This window comes from Myxine glutinosa, unplaced genomic scaffold, assembly GCF_964187855.1.
Source record: "Myxine glutinosa unplaced genomic scaffold, kmMyxGlut1.1 SCAFFOLD_2200, whole genome shotgun sequence".
Lineage (NCBI taxonomy): Eukaryota > Metazoa > Chordata > Myxini > Myxiniformes > Myxinidae > Myxine > Myxine glutinosa.
This window is the reverse complement of record NW_027618295.1, coordinates 48,256-72,012: the sequence shown is the minus strand read 5'-3', so window position 1 is coordinate 72,012 and position 23,757 is coordinate 48,256. Positions and strand designations below refer to the sequence as shown.

The 23,757-nt window shown below is 44.8% G+C and overlaps 1 protein-coding gene across 2 annotated transcripts in view; it reads right to left on the bottom strand.

Moving 5' to 3' along the window:
- TSR3 (TSR3 ribosome maturation factor) overlaps positions 1-23,757 on the bottom strand; it is a 24,462-nt gene extending 705 nt beyond the window's left edge. For both annotated transcript variants that reach the window (XM_068127263.2, XM_068127264.2), the window contains exons 1-5: positions 23,516-23,757; positions 16,918-17,128; positions 16,319-16,512; positions 15,939-16,106; positions 14,713-14,782 (exon numbers count right to left, since the gene is read on the bottom strand). In XM_068127263.2, coding sequence (XP_067983364.2) covers positions 14,713-14,782; positions 15,939-16,106; positions 16,319-16,512; positions 16,918-17,128; positions 23,516-23,633 — 761 coding nt within the window. In that variant the 5' untranslated portion in view covers positions 23,634-23,757. The remainder of the gene's footprint in view (positions 1-14,712; positions 14,783-15,938; positions 16,107-16,318; positions 16,513-16,917; positions 17,129-23,515) is intronic.

Below are 23,757 nucleotides of genomic sequence, written 5' to 3'. Positions count from 1 at the left end.
AACAAAAATCTTATCCAACAGCAACATCAGAGCTAGTGATGTTAAAGGTAAGATTCCGGCACCTAGATATAGGAATACATGTCTGAAGTCCAAACCAGGTGCTTATAATACTGCAGCTTGTCTCAGGCAGTCCTCATTTTAGCTTCTAATAGCTGATACATTTCCCTGTTACCATTGTAGAATCCATTTTGGCAAAAATGTCCTCAACAGGAATGCAATGGCTGGGTGTTCAGCAATAAAATGATAGCGAAGGTCTGCGTCGGTAAAAACAATTTGGAGTGATCACTTCCTCTTTTTGGAGGAAGGCACAATGGTGATGGTGCACGGTAACCAGCAGAAGTCATATTTGTACGTTACATAATAGCCCCATGTGGGCTGTCGGCTATCTCATGAGGTTGTAGATTAAAACTTCCGCTTCTGGTCTTGCCGGCGAGGTTCCGTTTTTTCGAAGCTGTCCACGCTCTCCACGCTATCGAAGTTAAGTAATTGTTCCCATTTGTATTTTCGTCAAAACTATTTATTTTATGGTGTGTGTACCTACAGTGGGTCCCCAGGAAAATTCTCGGTGTTAATCTTTCATACCTGTATAGAAAATCGTGTTAATTCGTGTCGTGTCTTTTGAGGCCTTGTACCATGTCCTACTTTGAGGCTTTGTTTTTCTCTCAGCGGTCCGTCGATTGTGCTCCAACTACTTTCGTTCTCTGTTTTTCCCAGTCTTTTCACCCCATACGTCCTTGTTTAAAATCTCAACTCAAAAAAAAAAAAAAAAAAAAAAAAAAAAATTTCCTTCTCTGTTCTTATTCGTTGTTCTTATTCGTTCGTTCGTTCTTCGACCACGAGTTTCACCCCCATTTCCCCATAGTTTTCACTGTTAAACTTTAAAATGTTTAAACTTTCCCCTGAAGTACTGTATTCTGTCATGTATTATAACACCTTTTTCTTCTTCTTCTTCAAAAGGTTGCTTTCGACTTGCTCACCAAATCTATTCATTCCAAAAAAAAAATTCCATCTCTGACAGTTCCTCTTTCATACATTCCCTAAACTCTCCTGCACTCCACCCCCCCCCCCCCTCCCCCCCTCCAGCATCCTTAAACGTATTTTTGACTCGGTCACAAGAAACTCATTTTGCAATAAATGTTCGTTTCCCATTAATCGTACACTTTCCAAAATACAATCTCACCCCTCCCCTCCAAATCTTCCCCATCCCCCCTCCCCTCCAAATCTTCCCCATCACCCATCCCTTTCAAATCTTCCCCCTCCCCTCCAAATCCTCCCCATCACCCATCCCTTTCAAATCTCCCCCCTTGCCCCTTCCCTCCTAAACTCCCCCCACACCCTTCCCCTCCCCTCCGAGACCCCCCTCACCCCTCCCCTCCAAATCTCCCATCCCTTTCAAATCCCTCCCCTTGTCCCTTCCCTCCTAAACTCCCCCCTAACTCCTCCCCTCAAACTCTCCCCCTCGCCCCTCCCCTTCAAATCTCCCCACCCTCATTTATTCTCCATTTCCCCCCTCTCACCCCTCCTCCTCAAAGTGTCCTCCCCGCTTCTTCCCCCTTCCAACTCTCACTTCCATCTCCCCCAACCTTCTGCCTTGCTTTTCCCCCTCCTCAAATAACACCTCTCAATCAGCATCAAACCTTTTGTCCGCCCCATCCTTCCCTTTCTCCGAGCTATTCTGAAATCTGACACACCTTCAACAGCTCTCCCTACCTCTTCCTCCTCTTCCACATCTTACCCTACCCCTCCCTCCTCACCCCCCCCCTCCTCACCCCCCCCCCCCCCCTGTTCTGTATCCGATGCTCCCCCTCTTCATTAACGGTATGGACCTCAAACATCAGGGGCCTTCGTTCAAACTTAACTGATCTCTCCATACAGGTTGCTTCTGACAAACCAGACGTGATCTGCTTAACAGAAACTTTCCTCCTTCATGATGTCTCTGATTCCTTAGTATCTCCCGGGTTACTCCCTCCTCCGGTATGATAGACCTGAGCCTCGTCCTGGAGGTGGAGTTGCTATCTTTATCAAAAACTCTCTTTCTCACTCGCCCTGCACTGCCCTCTCTCCACCTCACCCCCAGGAATACCTCTGGCTATGGCTTCCCCTTCGCTCCCACCTCTTGTTCATATGTGTGTTGTACCGTCCACCAAACAGTTATGACTCCATCTACATCTCCCTGTCTGATAATATGGACCAACTTCTATCTACTCATCCAAACTCTCTCTTCCTCATTTGTGGTGATTTCAATTGTCACCATGACAGTTGGCTGGGTGTGGGTACCTCTCTCACCAGCCATGGCTCCTCAGCAAAGGACTTCTGCGACTCACTGGGACTGACACAATCTGTCAATTTCCCGACCCGGATCTCAGTCAACGGAGCATCTTCTCTTCTGGACTTGGTTGACTAACTTCCCTGAAAATGTCTGCTGCTCTTCTTCTGCTCCAATCGGCTCATCTGATCATGTGCTTGTTAAAGTGGACATCTCTCTGACCATTCTCAGGGAGCCTCCTCAGCGTCGACGAGTCTGGCATTTCACTCAGGCCAACTGGCACGGTCTTCAAGCAGCCATCAATCTTCTGGACTGGTCTCCCATCTCTACCGCCTCTGACATCAACTCATCCTGGGAATTTTTCCAAAGTAAATTGCTCTCTCTCATGTACAGATTTATCCCATCTCGTCTTCAGTTGTCATACCCTTCCTCCCGTCCATGGTACACGGAATCTTGTGTTGAGGCTGTTGCCCAGAAACAACTTGCCTTCGTCTCCTGGAAAGCAAATCCAACGGAAGGAAATCTCATTTCCTTTCACAAAGCCCGAAACAAGTGTCTCCACCCTCAGGAGAGCCAGGAAACAATATCTCTCCGTTCTCAAGACCGAACTCTCTTATCTGTCTCCCTCTTCCAAATCCTGGTGGCATGTGGTCAAATTTGTTTCTGGTGTTTGTTCCCCCTCCATCCCCTCCCTTACCTCAAATGGCTACACAGCTGACTCCGCACGTGAAAAAGCTGAATGCCTCAACTCTGTGTTTGCCTCTAAATCTTGTGTCCCAAACCCATCCCTCTCTGTACCCACCGTACCCAGTTGTACCCAGCTGCTCCTGGACTCTGTGTCCTTTCCTCCTGACAAGGTGGAAAAGTTTCTGTCAACCCTCGACTCTGATTCTGCAACTGGACCCGACGGCATCAGCCCACGGGTCCTAAAATCCTGTTCTTCCGCTCTTTCACTCCCTCTCTCTGTTCTCTTCACCCTCTCCTTTGCTCAAGGTCATCTGCCATCTGCTTGGAAATCAGCCAATATCACCGCTTTACACAAAAAGGTGCAAAAACAGATCCTAGCAATTACAGACCAATCAACCTCCCAATTATCAGCAAAGTCATGGAATCCATCATTGCTTCGGATATGAAATCTTTCCTCTTCTCCAATGGCTTGATCTCTGATCATCAATTTGGTTTCAGACCAGGTCACTCTACTCTGGACATGCTGCTTCTGCTGTCTCAACAATGGATGGAGGTCCTCAATGCCAAACAGGAAATTAGAGCTGTCTCCCTTGACATATCACGTGCCTTCGATACGGTCTGGCACCCCGCTCTGCTCACCAAACTCTCCTCCTTTGGTATCCATGGAAATCTCCACGCATGGCTGGCGGACTTACTCTCTAGTCGTAGTCAACGTGTGGCCCTGAATGGGTTTCTCTCCTCATCTCTTCCTGTTCAGGCTGGAGTTCCCCAAGGCAGTGTTCTGGGCCCTGTGCTCTTTCTGGTCTTCTGTGCTTTTTCTGGTCTTCATCAATGATCTCTCCGATTCTCTTGAAAATCCTCTATCTCTTTGCTGATGAGTCCACTCTCTGCCGCTCCATTCCTCATCCCTCAGATCGGCAGTCTGCAGCCTCCTCACTCTCTGCAGACCTGGACAAAATCACAGACTGGGCAAACAAGTGGAACATGTCTTTCAATCCTGACAAATCTCACACTCTTACAATGTCTCTCCGAAAAGACCGATTTGACAACCCTCCCATCCACTTTCTGAATAATCCTCTCCAAGAAGTTCTGTCACTCAAGCTTTTGGGTCTCACTATCTGCCATGATCTTTCGTGGGAAAACCACATTTCAAATCTGGCCTCCAAAGCCAGTCGCCGACTGGGCATCCTCCGTCGTGCGAAGTCCTTCCTTGGCACACCTGAGCTCCTCACCACATATAAGGCTTTCATCCGCAGCTCAATGGAATACTGTTCCCCCCTCTGGGCTGGTGCTCCTGCCTCACACCGAGCTCGTCTTCACGCTGTTGAAACCAAAGCGTTCAGAATCATTGGAATCTCCCGCGATGAAGCTACCTCCGAGGGCCTTTCACTTACTCACCGCAGGCAGGTTGGTGGTCTTTCTGTCTTTTACTGACTCCTCTCCGGCCTTGCTCGTCCAGCTCTCTCTGGGCTCTGTCCCCCAAATATTCCTACAGGTCGCACAAGATCTGCCTGCAACCTTCTTATGGTTAAACTGCCAAAATCAAGACTCTCTGCTCACCTTCACTCCTTCATTCCTCTTTTCTCCCACCTCTGGAACAAACTCCCTCACTCTCTTCAATCCCACTCCCCCCTCCAGATCTTCAAAACAGCTGTTCACCCCCATCTCTTATCTTCCCCCATCCAAAACCTTGATCTTTTCTACCCCCGCTAATTTCACCCCAAATCCACTTTTTTGAAATACCAACTTCTGTCCTGGAAGTCCTTGGTGTCCTTGTGTTTTATACTTCTCCCACCCCCCCCCCCACCCCCCCTTCCCATGCCTCCTCTCCCCCCCACACATTCCCGATGTCCCTGCTCTCAAATGTTGTGTTTATGTGCTTCCCCTTCTCTCCCCATCTTGTCTTCTGCTCCCCTTTTTATATACTTTGTTTGTTTGTTTGTTTGATTTGTTTGTGTGATAAATGTTAGCTCTTTCACGAGCCTCGATTCTGTATACAAAAAAAACCAAAAAAAAAAAACGATTTGGGGTTTCCTGGTCCGAAGTCGAAAAAATTAACTGAGCGATCCTGTGGACCATCGGGTTTCAGAGCAATCGGTTGGCAAATAAGGGGTATTGAAGAGTTTGGGGTGTAATCTCCCCTCCCTGGGAGCCCTCATGATCGAAACTCGAAAAATTGAAGCCCAATCTATTGTGCAGGCTACTGTCTTGTATTCATGCATCACGTTTCAGAACAATCAGCCAGGTGATGGAGTAGCAAAAAGTTAACGGACGTACGGACAGACATCCGGTCATCACAATCCATTTTACAAGTTCATCTCTCCGAGCATTGAGATGAGATGACCTAAAATTAATTTTGCATGAAAGCTGCAAGTCCCTCAGGCACAGTTGAAAGGACTAGCTGATTGTCCTGTTGTCTCCCACCCATCTGATGAGGGGGGGGGTTATGGCTGAATTTTGTCTCAGTACCTTGGCGTGTGGACACAATATTTCAAAATCCGTTCAAGATTTACCTTGCATGTTGCACAGATCTATTCGTCATACCACCCAAAAAGCGGGAGACCGAGAGTATCATCTTATTTACACAAGCATTGCAGGGTCCCAGAAAAAACATGTCACAATACTCCTTTGCAAAAAATAAAAATAAACCTTGTTCAATGCAAATATACCTTGAGAAAAACAAAATCTGATTCAAATAACTGAATTTATACACAATATATATTGATATAAACTCGTCGTGAGTATATCCACCCTTTTCTTTCAAAACTATTGAAATACTTCTGAAGACAAAATTTTGTCAAACTTGTGGAATGGTGTTCCATGCTTCATCCAAGACCTTCCAGAGATCATCGCAACTGCTGGGATTCTTTTACTCTTTGTCCAAATTAATAGTCCCATACAACTTAAATTATATTGAGATCTGTGCTTTGAGGGGCCATTCCATATGGTGAAGGATTCAGGCATCCTCTTTCTTTTACAAATAACTTTTGCATGGTTCATTAAAATTTGTTTGTACCTTGCTGTAATCTTTTTCCCCTCAACTTTCAGCAATTTTCCAACACCACTTGAGGATATCACCCCCAAACTGGAATTCAACATTCTCCATGCTTAATTGTTGGCCTTTTTAGTCTTGTTCCACTTTCCCTTTTAGTTCCACTTCCGAAAGAGGTTTCCATACTTGAACACATCCTTTACGTCCTGATTTTAAGTCACCTTCGTGCTGTTAATGGATGCACAACATCTGAGCCTTCTGCAAGTTCTGTTGTCAATTCAACACTTGTATTCTTTCTGTTCCTTAAGGATATTATCTTCAAGTATTGCACATACTTGTTATAGTGGGGCGGCTTAGCCCAAATATTCAAAAGAATTGTGCATTTTGTGATACAAGCACCAAATTTGGCACAAATGTACATTAATATGTTGCGAACATTTTCAGATATTGGGCCACTTGAAATTCTCTCTTTATGTCCGCCATATTGGATTTCAAAATGGCCGCCACTTGAAATCTACATTTGCTATTATCTCTGGACGTAATGCAGCTATTGACTTGATTCTGGTATCTAAATGTATGTTTTTGGGGGCAAGGAATCCAATGGTACCAATTTCAACTTAATATTATCTATCACAGTCTGTTATATAATTTTATTTGGAAATTATCTAGGCAAATATTGGATTCAACACAATACTTTGAAAAGAATGTCTTAGTTCTGTAAATATAAATAAAATAAAAAACTATACTAAATCACTAGTAACAACTCAGACAAGCTCATATATACTGGCAGTCTAAAATATAAATTCATATCCCATTAGGAAACAAAGTGACCCATTCATTTGTGTTTTTCATATGCATATTTTATGTAACATTACATTCATATTGTCAATAAATACCAAACATGCATAATCCCCTTTTCCTAGACCCTTTAAGCCATCTTTTGTGTTTCTAGAGTACAGAAATTTCTTGTATAGGCTTCCATCTGTCTTGTTTCCTTAACAATGCACTGTAGCATGTCTTTAACAATGTTTACAAACATGACTCCACTACATGTCTTTAATCACAGCCCTGACCCAAATAAAAGAGTAGAGAGGCTGCATGTGTGTTGACCCACATCAACTGTGTTCTTTGTGTGTGGCTGTGTTGAAATCACCTTGTGACTCCACATAAATGAGTTAATTACATACAATCTGGGCTCAGCTAGACAACATTGTGTGGTCAGCAATGAAGACGAGAGTCTGAATTACATGTATGCAAAAGACCTTGTGAACCAGTGAAGTAAATACACGGGTAAGCATGAATTAAATCTAGGGCATGATATAATTTCCATGATGTTTACCTCTACACTCAATGGTGGAAGGAGGTAATGTTTTGATCCCAGCTTGTCTGTATGTCTGTTTGTCTGTCTGTTAGTCCACAAAATTCCAGACAAAGCTTGTAGTAGTGGTAGTTGTAGTGGTAGTGGTGATAACAGAAATTGTTATATAGAACTGAACTTATATTATTATTATATGCAGAAAATAACTTCATTTCTATATGCCCTGCAGTGGACAGGTTAATTGGTTTATGCACTGAAGGGGTCACCCTGGTGTGCACTGCTGTGTTCTGCCTCACTGAGTTGTTCAGGTATGATGTACTCAGCACAAGCTTACCTGATACACATGTGTGCTGGCTAAAACCACTTGTCTGGTGGGCACGACAGAGGCAGGTTGTCTAATAGCCAACCTGGTCTTACTTTTTTGGGGTTTATCTGAAATTCTTACTTTAAGGCTTTAAATTAGAAATGTTTTATATAAAGTAGTATTTTGAGTGAAGTGTGTATTCCACACTGACAGTTTTGACATGTTCTGAATTTAACACGAAGGCTGTAATTAACAGAACGGGGTATGTCTGGAAAATGTACTGTCCAACCTAATAAGAGTTTAGACTGATTTATATTTAAATCTTGGCTGTGTAAATATTGTAAGAATTTATGAATTCAAATGTTTTGTAAATATTCAATAAATTTGGGAATATTTTTTAACTAAAGAATCTCATGTGATTTTATTTCTCTTCTTGCCTCCGGTATGGGTGAAAATTTAATTCCGGCATAATCTCTCAAAACTAATTCCCTAAGTGTGCCAAGCTAAATGCTCTACGATATAGAGGAATTATCCTCCTCTCCATTAGTATGGCGGAGGAAACCCCTCTATTATATATATAACAAAATGTTAACATTATATCATTGTATCGTTGCAGATTCAGAAGACAGTTCCACCATGTCCAAGAGCTTCAGACTAGCTGATGTTGAGCGAACTTCACCATCAACATCACAGCACCTCACCACAACTGACTGGAAGTTATGCCTTATATGTCAAGAGGACAAGACGGAGACACTGACCAAACCTGACCAATCAAAGAGAAAAGACATTGAGAGTGGGTACAGTTCACTCGCAGAGAACTTGGTCAAATTCAGTGAACTTGGAGAGCTTCCAGGATCATTTCACCTGGAAAGACTCGATGATGGTCATGGCATTGAAGCTGCGATGGTTGCACACGGTGCAAAATATCATCAGACATGCAGGCTCCAGTACAACAACACCAAACTGCAGAGAGCACAAAAGAGAGCACTCAAGAAAGAATGTGAGAGCGATGAGGAACAAGCTGCATGCAAACGCACCAGGTTACATTCACGCTCATCGAGTACAGAGAAGAAGGTCCCAGAAAATTGTTTCTTCTGTGAACAACCTGCTGGGGCTGACAGTCTTCGGAAAGCTGCAACATTCCAAATGGACAAACGGGTGCGTGCCTGTGCAACCCTTCTTGGTGATACAGAACTGCTGGGCCATCTCAGTGGTGGGGACATGATAGCGTTGGACGCCCAGTATCACCCACGGTGCTTGATAGGACTTTACAATCGCACAAGAAAGGCCCAGTCAACAGGATCACAGGACACAAAACAAGAGCGAGCAATGTCGGCAGTTGTCTTCGCTGAACTCGTCCTCTACATTGAAGAAACCAGACAAGATGAGGAGACGGCACCAGTATTCAGATTGGCTGACCTTGTCCAGCTCTATCAGTCCAGAATGGAACAGCTAGGAGTCCAGCTCGACACGAGAGTCCACTCCACACGACTGAAACAGAGACTGTTGGCTCAGTTTCCTGACATGCGGGCACACACCAAGGGGAGAGACATCCTGATGGCATTTGAAGAAGATGTCGGTGCTGCTCTTGCCAAAGCCTGCGAGCTGGACAGTGATAGTGATGCAGTCCATCTTACCCATGCTGCACAGATTGTTCGCCGTCACATGTTTGGAGAAGCCAAGCCCTTCACAGGATTCCCTGAAGTATGTCAAGAAGAATCTGTGCCACCGTTGCTGCTTGCCCTAGTCAGTATGATCCTAGAGGGACCCAGCATCAAGGAACAGATGGCAGACACTAACCCTGCAGCAATTGCCACAACTCAGATACTGAAGTTCAACAGCATCAAACACAAGCGAACACGTGGCACCACATCATCCACCAGTGTCAGGCACAGTGTTGCACAGGAGACCCCACTTCCAATATACATAGGGATGATGCTGCATGCTCATACACGCAAGAAGGAATTGGTCGACAGACTGTCACACCTTGGCCTGAGCATCTCCTATGATAGAGTGCTCCAGCTCTCAGCACAGATGGGCAACAGTGTCTGCCAACAGTTTCACAGAGAACGAGTGGTCTGCCCTCCGAAGATGCGTGGCAAAGTGTTTACAACTGCCGCTGTAGACAACATAGATCACAACCCCAGTGCAACAACATCAAAGGACTCCTTCCATGGTACCGCTATCTCCCTCATACAACATCCTTCTTACACTGGTGAAGGAGTGGATCGGAGTATCGTCATTGTTGGAGGATCTGGGGATGCACGGTCCAAGACAGTCGCCCCCTTGCCGCACTACTACACTGATGTACCCCCTGTCACTAGCAGCATCAAGAAGTCGCCTGTCCCAGCTGCTAAAGTGGCGTCATTGACCAGAGGAGACTTCAAACAGCAGACTGATGAAGAATACCAATGGCTAGGCAATGCAAAGCGAGTCCTGGAAGACAACACTGGTACAGTGGACAATGACAACACATCTTGGGCTGCATTTCATGCCAGCCGACAGCCACCAGATGCTCGAGTCATCTGCCCCACGTCGCTGCTTCCACTCTTCCTGGAGAGTGCCCACACAGTGGCCATGATCCGGCACTCAATGGACGTCGTGAAGAATGCTGTGGAACACCTGAATCCTGGACAGACACCAGTGGTCACCGTTGATCAGCCACTGGATCAGGTCAAGGACTGGAGAAGGACAGTACACACCTTACTGGACCAGGCTAACTGAGGCAGCTCACAGCTGCATTGAGCTGGTTTCTTGCACATGCAAGAAAGGGTGTGTGAGGCGCTGCAAGTGCAAAAAGGCTGCCCTTCAGTGCACAGCCCTCTGTGTATGTGAAGGGGACTGCACATGACGATGAGTCAACAACATACATGTACTTGTGGCAATGCTGAACTTGTTAACATGACACTGTTTATGTACACGTATCTTCAGTACCGGTATATACCTAGCCTCAGATACCAGTACACCTAGCCTCAAATACTAGACCATGTAGCATGTCAGTATTATACCTAAGACATTTACAGAACTAAGACATTCTTTTCAAAGTATTGTGTTGAATCCAATATTTGCCTAGATAATTTCCAAATAAAATTATATAACAGACTGTGATAGATAATATTAAGTTGAAATTGGTACCATTGGATTCCTTGCCCCCAAAAACATACATTTAGATACCAGAATCAAGTCAATAGCTGCATTACGTCCAGAGATAATAGCAAATGTAGATTTCAAGTGGCGGCCATTTTGAAATCCAATATGGCGGACATAAAGAGAGAATTTCAAGTGGCCCAATATCTGAAAATGTTCGCAACATATTAATGTACATTTGTGCCAAATTTGGTGCTTGTATCACAAAATGCACAACAGGTTTGCTATGCTGCTACACTATTAGACAGATTTTTGGGTCTTTCAGTCCTGGGTTTGTCAACTGAGGCTACCTTGAATAGCCAGATCGACGGCGAATACCTTGAATAGCACAGATGGCGCTATACAGTTGTTTTTTACGCGCTCTGGTCATCGTGCACACTTCCGGTCGGGTTTGCATGCAAGACAACTAAACGCATATTTGAATGATCGATGAAAATGTTACCTCTGCCACCAAAGGTGGATGGAGGTTATGCTTTCACCCATTTGTCCGTCTGTAGGACATTTCAAAGTTAAACAGATTTGGACAAAACTTGCTGAACAGGTTGGGAGTGTGACAAGGACAAATTGATTCGATTTTGGAGATGTTGATCCAGATACGAGTTAAAAAAAATTTTTTTTACGCGATTCTTCACCATTGAGAGATGGGGCCAAAAATGATATATAGCATGATATTTCAACATGTACAAAAAGTTTTAATTAAAACAAAAGCCACGTCGATGTTACACAATGCCTAGATGCAGCTGTGCCTATAACGTCGATGTTATAAGCACAGGACATTCCTATTGATTCGATTACTTGATGTTATTTTTGTGCAAAGTGAAAATATATCTCGGCAATTTCCCGTGTGTGGCGACGAATTTTTAATATATCTCGGCATTTTCCCGTCTGTTATTTCAGGCGGTGTATGACTGACCATGCCGCGATTGAAAAAAATATATATCTCGGCAATTTCCCGTGTGTGGCGACACGTGAACGAAGCTATGCTCCTCTCTCCACATTATTGTGACGACGTATAAATTAAATATTTCATCGTGACGATTGTCATCAAATGGACGAATTTTTAATATATCTCGGCATTTTCCCATCTGTTATTTCAGGCGGTGTATGACTCACCATGCCGCGATGTAAAAAAATATATATCTCGGCAATTTCCCGTATGTGGCGACTCTCTCCACATTATTGTGACGACGTATAAATTAAATATTTCATCGTGACGATTGTCATCAAATGGACGAATTTTTAATATATCTCGGCATTTTCCCGTCTCTTATTTCGGGCGGTGTATGACTGAACATGCCGCGATTTAAAAAAAATATATGTCAATGGACTTGAAGTTACAGGCCTTTGAGAATTCATTTCGTTCTATAAAGGGCAACTTTCATCGCATTTTCTTCCCGTTTTTTTTCAACGGAGTCTAAAACTATGTTGGCGACTGTGAAAAATGAAATGATATATCGAATTTGATTTGAAAGAAAACTGTGAGGAAGACACCATGGGCCTACAAAACAGGCCTCAAAGCTATGCGAGTTAATAAAATGGTGGATATTTGTTTATATGAAGGCTCTCCCAGAATGGGTGGAGCTATGGTTCCCAGAATGGGTGGAGCTTTGAGGTTTTGTCTTCTCTGCAAGAACAACAACAAGAAGAAGAAGACGTGGTAACAACAACAACAGCAGAGTGCACTCTATGAGCAGCGTCTGCGACGCGGCTAAAAAGTTGTGGACGCGTTTTGACAAAATGAGGTGGATAAGTTGGTTAGGTGACAAAAACATGCTGATTATATTTTGGGTAAAGCCTGGATCTGGCCTATCGGTGCATTACAAAATGTAAACTGTTCAGCCTGGTGGCGGTAGGTGCTTTACCAAGTGTCGTTCTAGTTACCGTCGCCAGAGGAGAAGGTAATTGCATTCGGGTGCGTTTTTGTCTGTCCAGACAAAGTGTCTTAATTACATACTACTGAAATGATAATGACAATGATTATACTGGTACATAATGATTATGATAATAATGGCAATGGTACAATTATAACAATATAACACAATTATAATAATATCGAAAGCATTCGATAGGGTTCCACGTGAAGTAGTGACAGGGGCATCGAGAAAGTTACAAGTGGAGGAATGATTGACCAGAGTAGTGATGGCAATGTACAAAAGAGCGCGCACAGCTGTAAGGACGAAGGACGGGAACAGTGGTGAGTTTGAGGTGAAGGTGGGAGTGCATCAGGGGTCGGTACTAAGTCCACTACTATTTGTAGCTGTGATGGAGGTGCTGGCTCAGAACGTAAAGGAGGGTTTACTGTGGGAGTTGTTGTATGCAGATGACCTGGTGTTGATTGCAGAAAGTATGGATGGACTGAAGGAGAAGATGAACAAGTGGAAGGAATGTATGGAGACAAAAGGTCTGAAGGTGAATATCGGAAAAACGAAGGTGATGGCAAGTGGTAAAGCATGTGGTGAGGTGGAAAGAACTGGGAAGTGGCCGTGTGCTGTGTGCAGGAATAGTGTCGGAGTGAATTCCATTCAATGTACAATGTGCGCTGAGTGGGTTCATCAAAAATGTAGTGGTTTGAGAGAGTCATTAACCAGTGTGGCAGCTACATTCAAGTGTAAGGTGTGCACACTGGGAGCTGCAGATGGAGGAAATGTTGAGTTGGATCTTGGAGACAACATGAAGCTGGAAGGTGTGAAAACATTTTGTTACCTAGGAGAAATGCTGAATGGAGAAGGTGGATCAGACTCGGCAACAGTTGCTAGAGTGAGATGTGCATGGAAGAAGTTTTGTGACTGGTTGAGAAGAGTGATGGAAATGAATGTAGAAGGAAGTAGAGGACGGGGAAGACCGAGAAAGAATTGGCTAAAGATAGTCGAAGAAGAAATGCGGGCAAGGGGGTTAACAAGGAGAGATGCAGAAAATAGGGCAAAATGGAGAAGATTGTCATGGGGACCGCAAGGCTAACCCCTGCTCTAGCAGGGAAAATGGCCTTAAAATGCATGTTGTTGTTGTTGTATAGCAAATGTTTAATATTTTCTCTTTTTTTTGTTAAAGTAAATTTTGCTCCATCTTCGTTCAGTCCTTTTCAACAATTAAGCAACGAACTTACTTCCAGTTGATTTATTTGACGACTATTGTGTTGAATCAAGTGATGCGAGCTATTTTGCTCTATTTTCCTTCTTTATGCAGCAACTTTTACTGATATTTTATTAATTTTCTTTTAAGCGAACAGTTAATCCTGGAGTACGAAAGGTGAGCTTAGCTTTGTGGATATGTAGAGACTTAGAGAAGACCATCTGACGTTAATGATGAGGAACACCTGACAATGGAGTCATCAATTCGATTTGATTGGGAAATATGATTGATGAGGAACACTACCAAAAAAAACACCTTTAGAGGCCTTTAGAGGAAATATGATGAGAAACACTACAACACTTCATATTCGTTGCTCATGTATAGTTTACTTTGAGTTGATGTGATAAAGTTTTTGAAGATGCTGATCAATGTGAATTAAAGATTGCTAAACCCCAAGCTCGATTTATTCTCACCCAAACTAAGCTATGTTAATAGTGGGCAACATTGTTATAATCATAGAAAAACTTTTGTGGAGGCTTTTGCCTGGTGTTGGCTTAACGGTTAGGGTGCTGGCTTGGGATCCTAGGATCCTGAGTTAAAATTCCGGTCAATCGTTGAATTAACGCCAGGGGGGGTTGACTCCGCCTGTCATCCTTCCGAGGTCGGCCAATTGAGTACCAGCTCACTAGTAATTGGGGCACTGCATCAGAGGCACAAACGAGCTTCCAAAGAAATGATGCAAACCAGCAGCCAGAGGCTGCATTTGAAAACAACAGTGGAGGCTTTGAATTAATTGTTGATGCTCATAACATCCATATATTAACTCCTAAATGTGTATAAGACTTCTGGAATAATAACCACCACAGTAAGTACAATAGGCTTACAGCCAGACTGGCTTGAAAGCCTTGAAGATGAGTGTGAGATATCACCTGTCAAGCACATGGTGAAATGGCTGGTTGGGACTGACAAACTCTTCCTGGGAATCTGGGTCAAAAGGATCTGTAAGCAAAACAAAATTGTCAATAAATCCACATGTCTGCTCTAGTGGTGTTTGTAATCCTACTCTATAAAATAAGGCAATTCTCTGTGGGTATGTGTGTACAACTGAAAATCATGGGGGGAAAAAGGCTTGGACAATCTTCAGGAAATTTTGCATACATACTGGAGGGTACACAGGGTCAGGTTATAGGTACACAGGGTCAGGATTAACATAGGTACAAGGAGGTGTCGATTTACGATTTTCACTTGTACACGTGGCACAGTGCAAGTGGTTTACTGACCCTTGCTGGAGAGAGGAAGGATTACTAGCCACAGCACAAAATATGAAGTCTGACTAAAGTTCCAGGACTGATGGCAGCAGTGGCTTGGATTTAATAATTCGACGTGCATGGTAATCCTCCCATCAGTACTGTTAGCCATTGTATCGATCAGTTTTGTTAAAATTATAAGTGTTGCAATCATCATGTTCTGAAGATGAATGACAAATTTATAGAACAGAGAATTCTCATCAAGTTTTTGGTAAAATTAACGAAAGTGGCATGGACATTTTCGGTAAGCTGAAACTAGTGCAGGGAAGATGCAATGTCAAGATCATGAGTTTGAGTTGGCCAAGAGGTTTGAGGAAAAGAGAATTGACTTCAATGATGCCGGGAGGCCCATCGATTGCAAAAACGGACGGAGATGTGAAAAGGGTGAAAAAGTTGATCCGATCTGACCGACATCCAGAACTCCAATGAAAGAAACTCATTTTGCATCAACAGAACAGATCCAGAGAGCGGTGACCAATCAGCTAAATGTCCTTTCAGACGATTTTCAAGGGTGCTTTGAAGCATGGCAGTGACGTTGGCATGTTTGTATAGACTCCCAGGGACATTACTTTGAAGACATACACTAAACATAATTGGTACATTTTACAATAAAATCTTTCATTGCTTTAATCCTGGAATTTTATTGTCAGACCTCATATTTGCCTCACCTCCCCCAATATCACCTCTAGGCTGCTGCGGGAGGGAGCAGGTGTTTCTCATCGATCAAACACAGGAAATGAATGAATGTTGCTTTCTCAAATTATAGTTAATTAGTATTGAATGTTATGGCATAGTTCTCATAACTTGTAGCAATTGGGTGTCTTCTCTGACCACGTAATCTACCTCACCATGGGTAGGGCTTGGTGGCCGCTCTTCCAACCATCGTTGTTGTACGTCAATCACAGCCTGTTCATCTGTACAACTTGCATAATCCTTAAGGAGAGTGTAGTTCAGCTCCAGGAAGGCTTTACCCCACTTGAACTTTTGCAATAGTTCAAGTGCCCCTTTCTCAAAACCTGGAAAGAGGAGTGAAAACAAGGCAGGATAGCAGAATCGTAGACTAGGAAATCATTCAGTTTTAACCCACCCCACCTTCTTCCCCCTTGCCACTTTTATCACAATCCCGTCTCTAAATTGAATGCTGATGGTCCTGCACGAAGGTTGATTAAAGCCAATCGGCGTCTTGTCCATCAGCACACGGTCTAACTTTAACAAACCACCTCCTTACCAGTAATGCACAATGTAGCTGCATAAGCTTCGACACACGACAGCCGCCATGGCCGTCCGTAGTTCACTGGGTTAGCTGCCAAGAGCAATGGGAGTAACCGGGCATGGCCACAACGAAAACGGGCGATCGGGGACTCTCCAACACGTGCCCAAGAGCAGTCGATTGTGGCCACACCACGCTGCTTTACAACATCACTGAGGAGAGATACATGTTGACAAAGAGATGGCACAGTTTCCACCATCTCGTATCTTTTTGTTCACCTCCATCTCATATCTTCCCCCATCCGAAATCTTGATCTTTTCTACCCTTGTTAATCCACCCCAAACCCACTTCCTTCAAATTCCGTTTTCTTTCCCGAAAGTCCTTGTGGTGTCCATCTTGTTTATCCCGTGTACCCCGCCCCAGCCCTCTCTCTTCCACAGATCTCCTGATGTCACTCTTCCCAACTGTTGTTGTGCTTCCCTCTCTCTCTCCCTCTAATGTACCGCTCCCTTTATTATATGTTCTGTGTGTTAGCTCTTATACGGTGAGTACTAACTTGGCTGTACTTGCTTTACAACATGCATACTTCCACACGCCTCGGCTCCTGCACTGCTTACCGATCACATGGAGTCACATAGTTTGCGGCAATGGGAGTCAGCACAAGCCCTGGCCAGCGTTGGCCCAGCTGTAACTTCCGCACGAAGCCCTTCGACAGAAGCTTGCGTCCAGTGCAGCGACGGCGATCACACTGCTTCAGGTCCCACAGGGCTAGTGGGAAAGGAATGTGCACTAAGGGGGTGGCAGGTGCCACTTCTGCAGATGCTCCCTCTGAAAAGGAAAATGTTTAGAAATATATCACATGATGAACGGCGACTGCTTTATCGAGTCACATTGAAAAAAAGCTCACTTATTCCACCCAGACAAATTTAAACTTGTACACCGTGATTCAAATCATCTCGTGTTTATGCATCATTACTCGCCAACTTCACCAACTTCAGAAACTTTTGCAGGGCGATAAAAGTAAGGCTGCGTCATGATTTGGAGTGAGGGGAGAGGGTGGAATGGTGAGGTAGGTGTATGTCAATTTGGTGCATGCCCACTTTGACTTGGTCCGGATTTATCCCTAGATGGTTCCTGTGTTAGGAAGCATCGGTTAATAACACCACACGAGATACGTCATAACGAATGATGTGGCGTCATAACAAATGATGTGGCGTATATGGATTTTGTTTTGTGTTCAGCTGATGTTGATCCTCCTGGAATGGCTGCAGAAGAGTTCCAAGCTTGGGTTTCCATTGGCGATGAAATTCTGGTGACGCATGAAGCTGACGAAGCGGTCTTGGAAGGACTTGTGTCAGAAATCAACGATATTAATGCATCAGGTTAGGATTCTGATGATGACAGCACTGAAGAAAACGATAATGAGGAAGTCAAAGGCACTCCTTCAAATGCTGAAATGCGAGCTTGTCTTCACTGTCTGCAAATCGGTGTTGAGAGACATGGATTTGACAACATCAAAGGGTTTGAAAAAATTCAAGATGACATCAGGGATCTTTTGAGGGCCCGTGGTTCAGACAGACAATAATGTACATGCATTCCCCTTTGTGCATTCTGCACTCTAGCATTCAGAAGAATTCTGCATTCAGAAGGCCGCATTCCAGTGGATTGGGAACTGAGTACCCTCGTCCCTCTATACAAGGGGAAAGGTGACCCTCTGGACTGTAGCTCGTATCGAGTGATAAAGTTATTGGAGCATGGAATGAAGGTATTGGAAAGGGTGTTGGAGAGGAGGATAAGGAAGAAAGTGAAGATTGACGAAATGCAGTTTGGATTTATGCCAGGAAGAGGAACGACAGACGCGCTTTTTATTGTGAGGCAGTTGCAGGAGAAGTACATGGAGAAGAGGAAGAAGTTGTTTCTTGGGTTTGTTGATCTGGAGAAAGCATTCGATAGGGTTCCATGTGAAGTAGTGACATGGACATTGAGGAAGTTAGGAGTGGAGGAATGGTTGATCAGAGTAGTGATTGCAATGTACAAAAGAGCGCGCACAGCTGTAAGGACAAAGGACGGGAACAGTGGTGAGTTTGAGGTGAAGGTGGGAGTGCATCAGGGGTCAGTACTAAGTGCACTACTATTTGTAGCTGTGATGGAGGTGCTGGCTCAGAACGTAAAGGAGGGTTTACCGTGGGAGTTGTTGTATGCAGATGATCTGGTGTTGATTGCAGAAAGTATGGATGGACTGAAGGAGAAGATGAACAAGTGGAAGGAATGTATGGAGACAAAAGGTCTGAAGGTGAATATCGGAAAAACGAAGGTGATGTCAAGTGGTAAAGCATGTGGCGAGATGGAAAGAACTGGGAAGTGGCCATGTGCTCTGTGCAGGAAGGGTGTCAGAGTGAATTCCATTCAATGTACAATGTGCGCTGAGTGGGTTCATCAAAAATGTCGTGGATTGAGAGGGTCATTAACCAGTGTGGCAGCTACATTCAAGTGTAAGGTGTGCACAGAGGGAGCTGCAGATGGAGGAATTGTTGAGTCGGATCTTGGAGACGGCATGAAGCTGGAAGGTGTGAAAACATTTTGTTACCTAGGAGACATGCTGAATGGAGAAGGTGGATCAGACTCGGCAACGGTTGCTCAAGTGAGATGTGCATGGAAGAAGTTTCGGGAACTGAATGGCGTGCTGACGAGGAGGGGAGTGTTGTTGAAGCTGAAGGGAAAGGTGTATGATGCATGTGTGAGAAGTGTTATGATTTATGGGAGCAAGACATGGGTAATGAACGTAGAGCAGCAACGAAGGGTGGAAATGCGAATGGTTCGGTGGATGTGTGGAGTATCGTTGAGAGAGAGGAAGACAAATGATGAATTGCGAAAGATGACGGGAATAGAGCCTGTGATGGATGCTGTGAAGAGAAACAGTTTGAGATGGTTTGGTCATGTGTTGAGGAAGGATGAAAGTGACTGGTTGAGAAGAGTGATGGAAATGAATGTAGAAGGAAGTAGAGGACGGGGAAGACCGAGAAAGACTTGGCTTAAGATGGTCGAAGAAGAAATGCGGGCAAGGGGGTTAACAAGGGGAGATGCAGAAAATAGGGCAGAATGGAGAAGATCTCCAAAATGGAGAAGATTGTCATGGGGACCGTAAGGCTAACCCCCACTCTTGCAGGGAAAATGGCCTTAAAATGCCTGTTGTTTGTTGTTGTATTGTGCATTCTGTGTTTGGTTTGTTCTATGCAGAAATATAAAAAATGTGACAAATTAAAATGTATATACAGTATATATTGTTGCTGAATCTGCAGGCCTCGGTTTATAAAACCATCAGTTAATAAGACCAAACAGCCGCGGTCCTACTGTGGTTTTATTGAGCAGCAACCACTACATATGGGAGTTCACATTTAGCATGCCATACAAAGGGGAAAGACCACAAGGTATATTTTCTCCTTTAACCCTTTATTTACCAACATGGAGTGGAGTGGGTGGAAATCTTTTTCGTATCTCATCACAAAAAGTTGCTGATATCATGCGAATGTAGTGGCTATAGTTGGTGGCAGATCATTTGTTAACCATTTGCATGGACAGAGTAGATGTAGAGATAGGTAGATGAGGCAAATAGTTGTTTACTGTAGCAATTAATAGGTGGTGGTGGTGTTTTTCAAACCCCACCAACCTCCCTCCCCCCTTGCCCCTCTCTCCTTCCCCACTATGAAAAAGGTAAGTTCCGTTACCCCATAAAGTTATCTTTTGCAGAATGTTTAATTTCTTTAAATGTTCATATAATGCTGCAAGGGTGGAGTTCTTTCTTTGAGGAGGGGGGGGGGGGGGGGAGGGGGAGGAAGATTGGGAAGTGGGGTGATCCTTTAGGGGAATTTCAAGAGTGGATTCTCTCGCCCTGTCCCCTAACCCTCTCCTCCCCCCATAAGAACCGGCTCGCAAATCCCCCAATTAATTTCTGTTATCAGCCTCTGGAGCCACAATCAATATATCTCCAAGCGAACCTCAAAACTTGCCCACCGAAATCTCCTCAGATTACGATGAACGTGCTCTTCCAGTGACCCCCTCCTGATTAAACTTCCAAAATCCAAACTGATTGCTCACCTCAACTTTTGTATTCCTCACTTTTCCCATTTATGGTCGCACCTTCCAGGGCTTCAAGGCCCTGGCCCCATCCTACCTGACTGACCTCCTCTCCAGACACACTCCCACCCGCAACCTCCGCTCTGCTGGTACCAACCTCCTGCCCCCCCCCCCCCCCCCCCATGCAGACCAAATTCAGATCCTGGGGGGACAGGGCCTTCTCCATCGCTGCTCCCACCCTCTGGAACTCACTACCTCACACCATCAGAGACTCCTCCTCACTCACCACATTCAAAACATCACTCAAGACCCACCTGTTCAACACTGCATTCAACATTTAACCCACAGCATTTAACCCCTGACTATCTCTTCTCCTTCTCCTTCCTTTTGCTTTGATTATTTACCTGTTGATTTTCTGTCTTTTTGCACTTGTTTTTTTGTACTCTGTCAAAGCACCTTTGGGCTTCTTGAAAAGCGCTATATAAAATAAATGTATTATTATTATTATAAGGAAGGAGTGCCCTGCCACCTCTTGTCATCCCCAGTTATGACCTATGATCTTTATTACCCCCACCCCCACCCCACCTGAACCTTTCCTAACCGAACTATCTTACTTGCTCGTGTAAGTGTTTCTTCACCTCCTCCCGTTCCTCTTCTTTCATCAACTTCATGTTTGTCCGACTGGCAATTCTACCTTGCTCTTCCATGAGCTTCATTCCTCAAAATAAGTTAAAAATTAAAAGGTCCGAGTTCTTACTCATCTTACAACGGTGTACAAGGTAATCATCCAAAGTGTCAATGGAATATGGCTTCCCCTGTGGGCAGGTGCTGCTGCTTCTCATCTTGTGGAGTCTCGGATCCTCTGCCTCATTGGCATCTCGCAACAGGAGGCCGAATCTCAGGATCTGCTTCTTGCTCATGGAAGCCACCTGGCATCGGATGCGATGTCATGCCGTTGCTATAGTGTTATTAGGTCGGATAAGCCATTTAATGGTTTTAAATATATCTATATGTGTGTCTGTCCCCCTTCATAAGGGTAGGTTTTAAAGGGTTTGAGGAGCGCTTTATGGGGGATTTGAGTGGGGTTTTAATGAGCAATCTTTGAACACGACTATGTGTCCACTGGTCAAAAGACCTAAAAGACTCCAAGGACCCAAAATACCCCAAGGATCAACAAGACCAAAAGACCTCGAGGATCCAAAAGACCACGATGCCCCAAACAAGATTGTCATAAACATAAATGCAGAAGAATTGGAGAAGATTGTCATGGGGCCTGCAAGGCTAACCCCCGCTCTGTCAGGGAAAATGGCCTTAAAATGCCTGTCGTTGTTGTATGTGTGTGTGTATATATATATTGTTACGGACACGACTTTGATGTTATGGTGGGCCGAGCGGAATGGCCGCCGTGTTCGCACAAGTTACCCGATTATACTCGAACCTTGGCCGAGTCGCGCTACGCTAAATCAATTGAGGAAAGGACACAACGGCTGGGTTTAAAATGACACGACACCAGGGGTACGGTTCTCAAGACCTCCGGAGGAGGTTATAATATTGCGGAAGGTTAGATTACAAAGACAAGAGAGACAGCATAGAAAGGTGGGCACTTAAACACGGTCTTATCTTAGCCCCGACAGACGACAGATAAACGGGACAAGACTGACTCACACGGGGATTGATGGCAAGGAAAGGCAGGTAGTCGGTGGACAGCACAAGGTGCACTCTTGGCTCAGGGACAGGATCCACACGGTCCGAAAGATGCAGGGAGGTCTCTCAGCGCTCGGAAGGTGACGTTCTTTCTCCAAGCTCGGGGCGCATCTGACGTCACGTCCGGTAAGTGGCTGCGTATATCCGGCGGGGAGTGACACGCCCTCGGCTCGTTAGCTCCGCCCCAGTTGGAATCGGCCCGTTGCTTCTTATTGGGTGCGGGGGTTACCGGGCTCCGCCCTTGACGAGGAGCTGACAGCCAGCCCCTTCGTGGTAACCCCGTGGGCGCACATGGCAATGGCGGCTAACCAAGCCGGTGTGAGGACGCACACTCCCCGCACCGCGGCCGCGCCGCCCCCGCTGTGGTTGTAGTTGTTGTTGTTGTTATTGTTTCATGAGGAAGATGGGAGGAGGTATGGGGAGGTCCTAAACTCACTACTGGTGCCATACAATCACATTCTGGTGCAACGAAGAGTCAGAATTAATGGAAACGAGTCCTTAACTGACATAGACTAAGAATAACTAGCAAGAGGTCCGAAAGTTGTCTACGTGAGATGCGGTGGACCTGGGCACGACATTTAATGGGGGAAGAAGGGGAAGGTCGGTTCTACAGAGTGTTGTTTACAGACAATGGGACTAGGGAATGGGGGATTGGGGATAGTTGGGGAGTATTGGGGAAATAGGGGAATATTTACAAGCGGATATGGAGGCCAAGTCCCATATCCGCAACAATATATATCAGTCACTATGCGACCTTCATATCATCAGTGGAGAACCGCCAGCAAGGTGTCCCATACAGCTGCTGCTGCACCTTGCTGGGAGCGATAAGCACCACCTGCCACACGGTAACGTTATCTCTGGTATCCACTGATCATATGGAGTCGACCTGTATATATATATATATATATACACATCACGCTCACGCTAATGATGTCTGTGCCTATCCCTATGGCTGCCCCACTATTGTCATGCCTTCAGCCTTGGACGAGCAGACCCAGTCCTTATGGATGGGACGAATCTCCCAGAATTAAGAACGAGTTAATTCACACAGAATTTTCACATTTTAATAATACTTGTAATACCCCCTCCCGCCAGGTGTGGTGCTATGCCATTCATATTTACCTCCAGATAATTGGGGTCCTACCCCCACCCTTAACTACCGAGAAAACGATTTATTTATTTATTTTAGTGTCCGGAATTCCTAAAATGTCCACGTGCACACCTCGAGGACAACAGGTGTTTAACTCGTTCAGGACTCAGGAGAGCATATAGAAGTTGAAGGCAAATAAATATACTCACGCACACACTTCTCCGTTCTCGAATGATGTATCAGATGATGATAAACTGTTAGTGTTAAGATTGAATCGAGCTGTTTTAGTGGAAGCTTGACGAGCCAAACAGTCCTACGTCACAGTTACTGCTTGTAAAATGTTTCACCTGAGGGTAAGCTCTCCTGGAGCTCGGCGGAGAAGTTATCGAGCGCTGATCGATTTTGGCGGTGCCTGGTGTCCTTCCACCCTCCTGGTTTCCGCCGATCACCCTTAGTGCGCGGCATCACAGCATATTTAAAGCTATAGGAGACCGAGAATATAAAGGAAGGAGAAGAAGAGACGGCGGAGGAGGCATAGAGAACTCGTCTAATACTTATGGTAATACAGATTCATACCATTTGTGTCTGT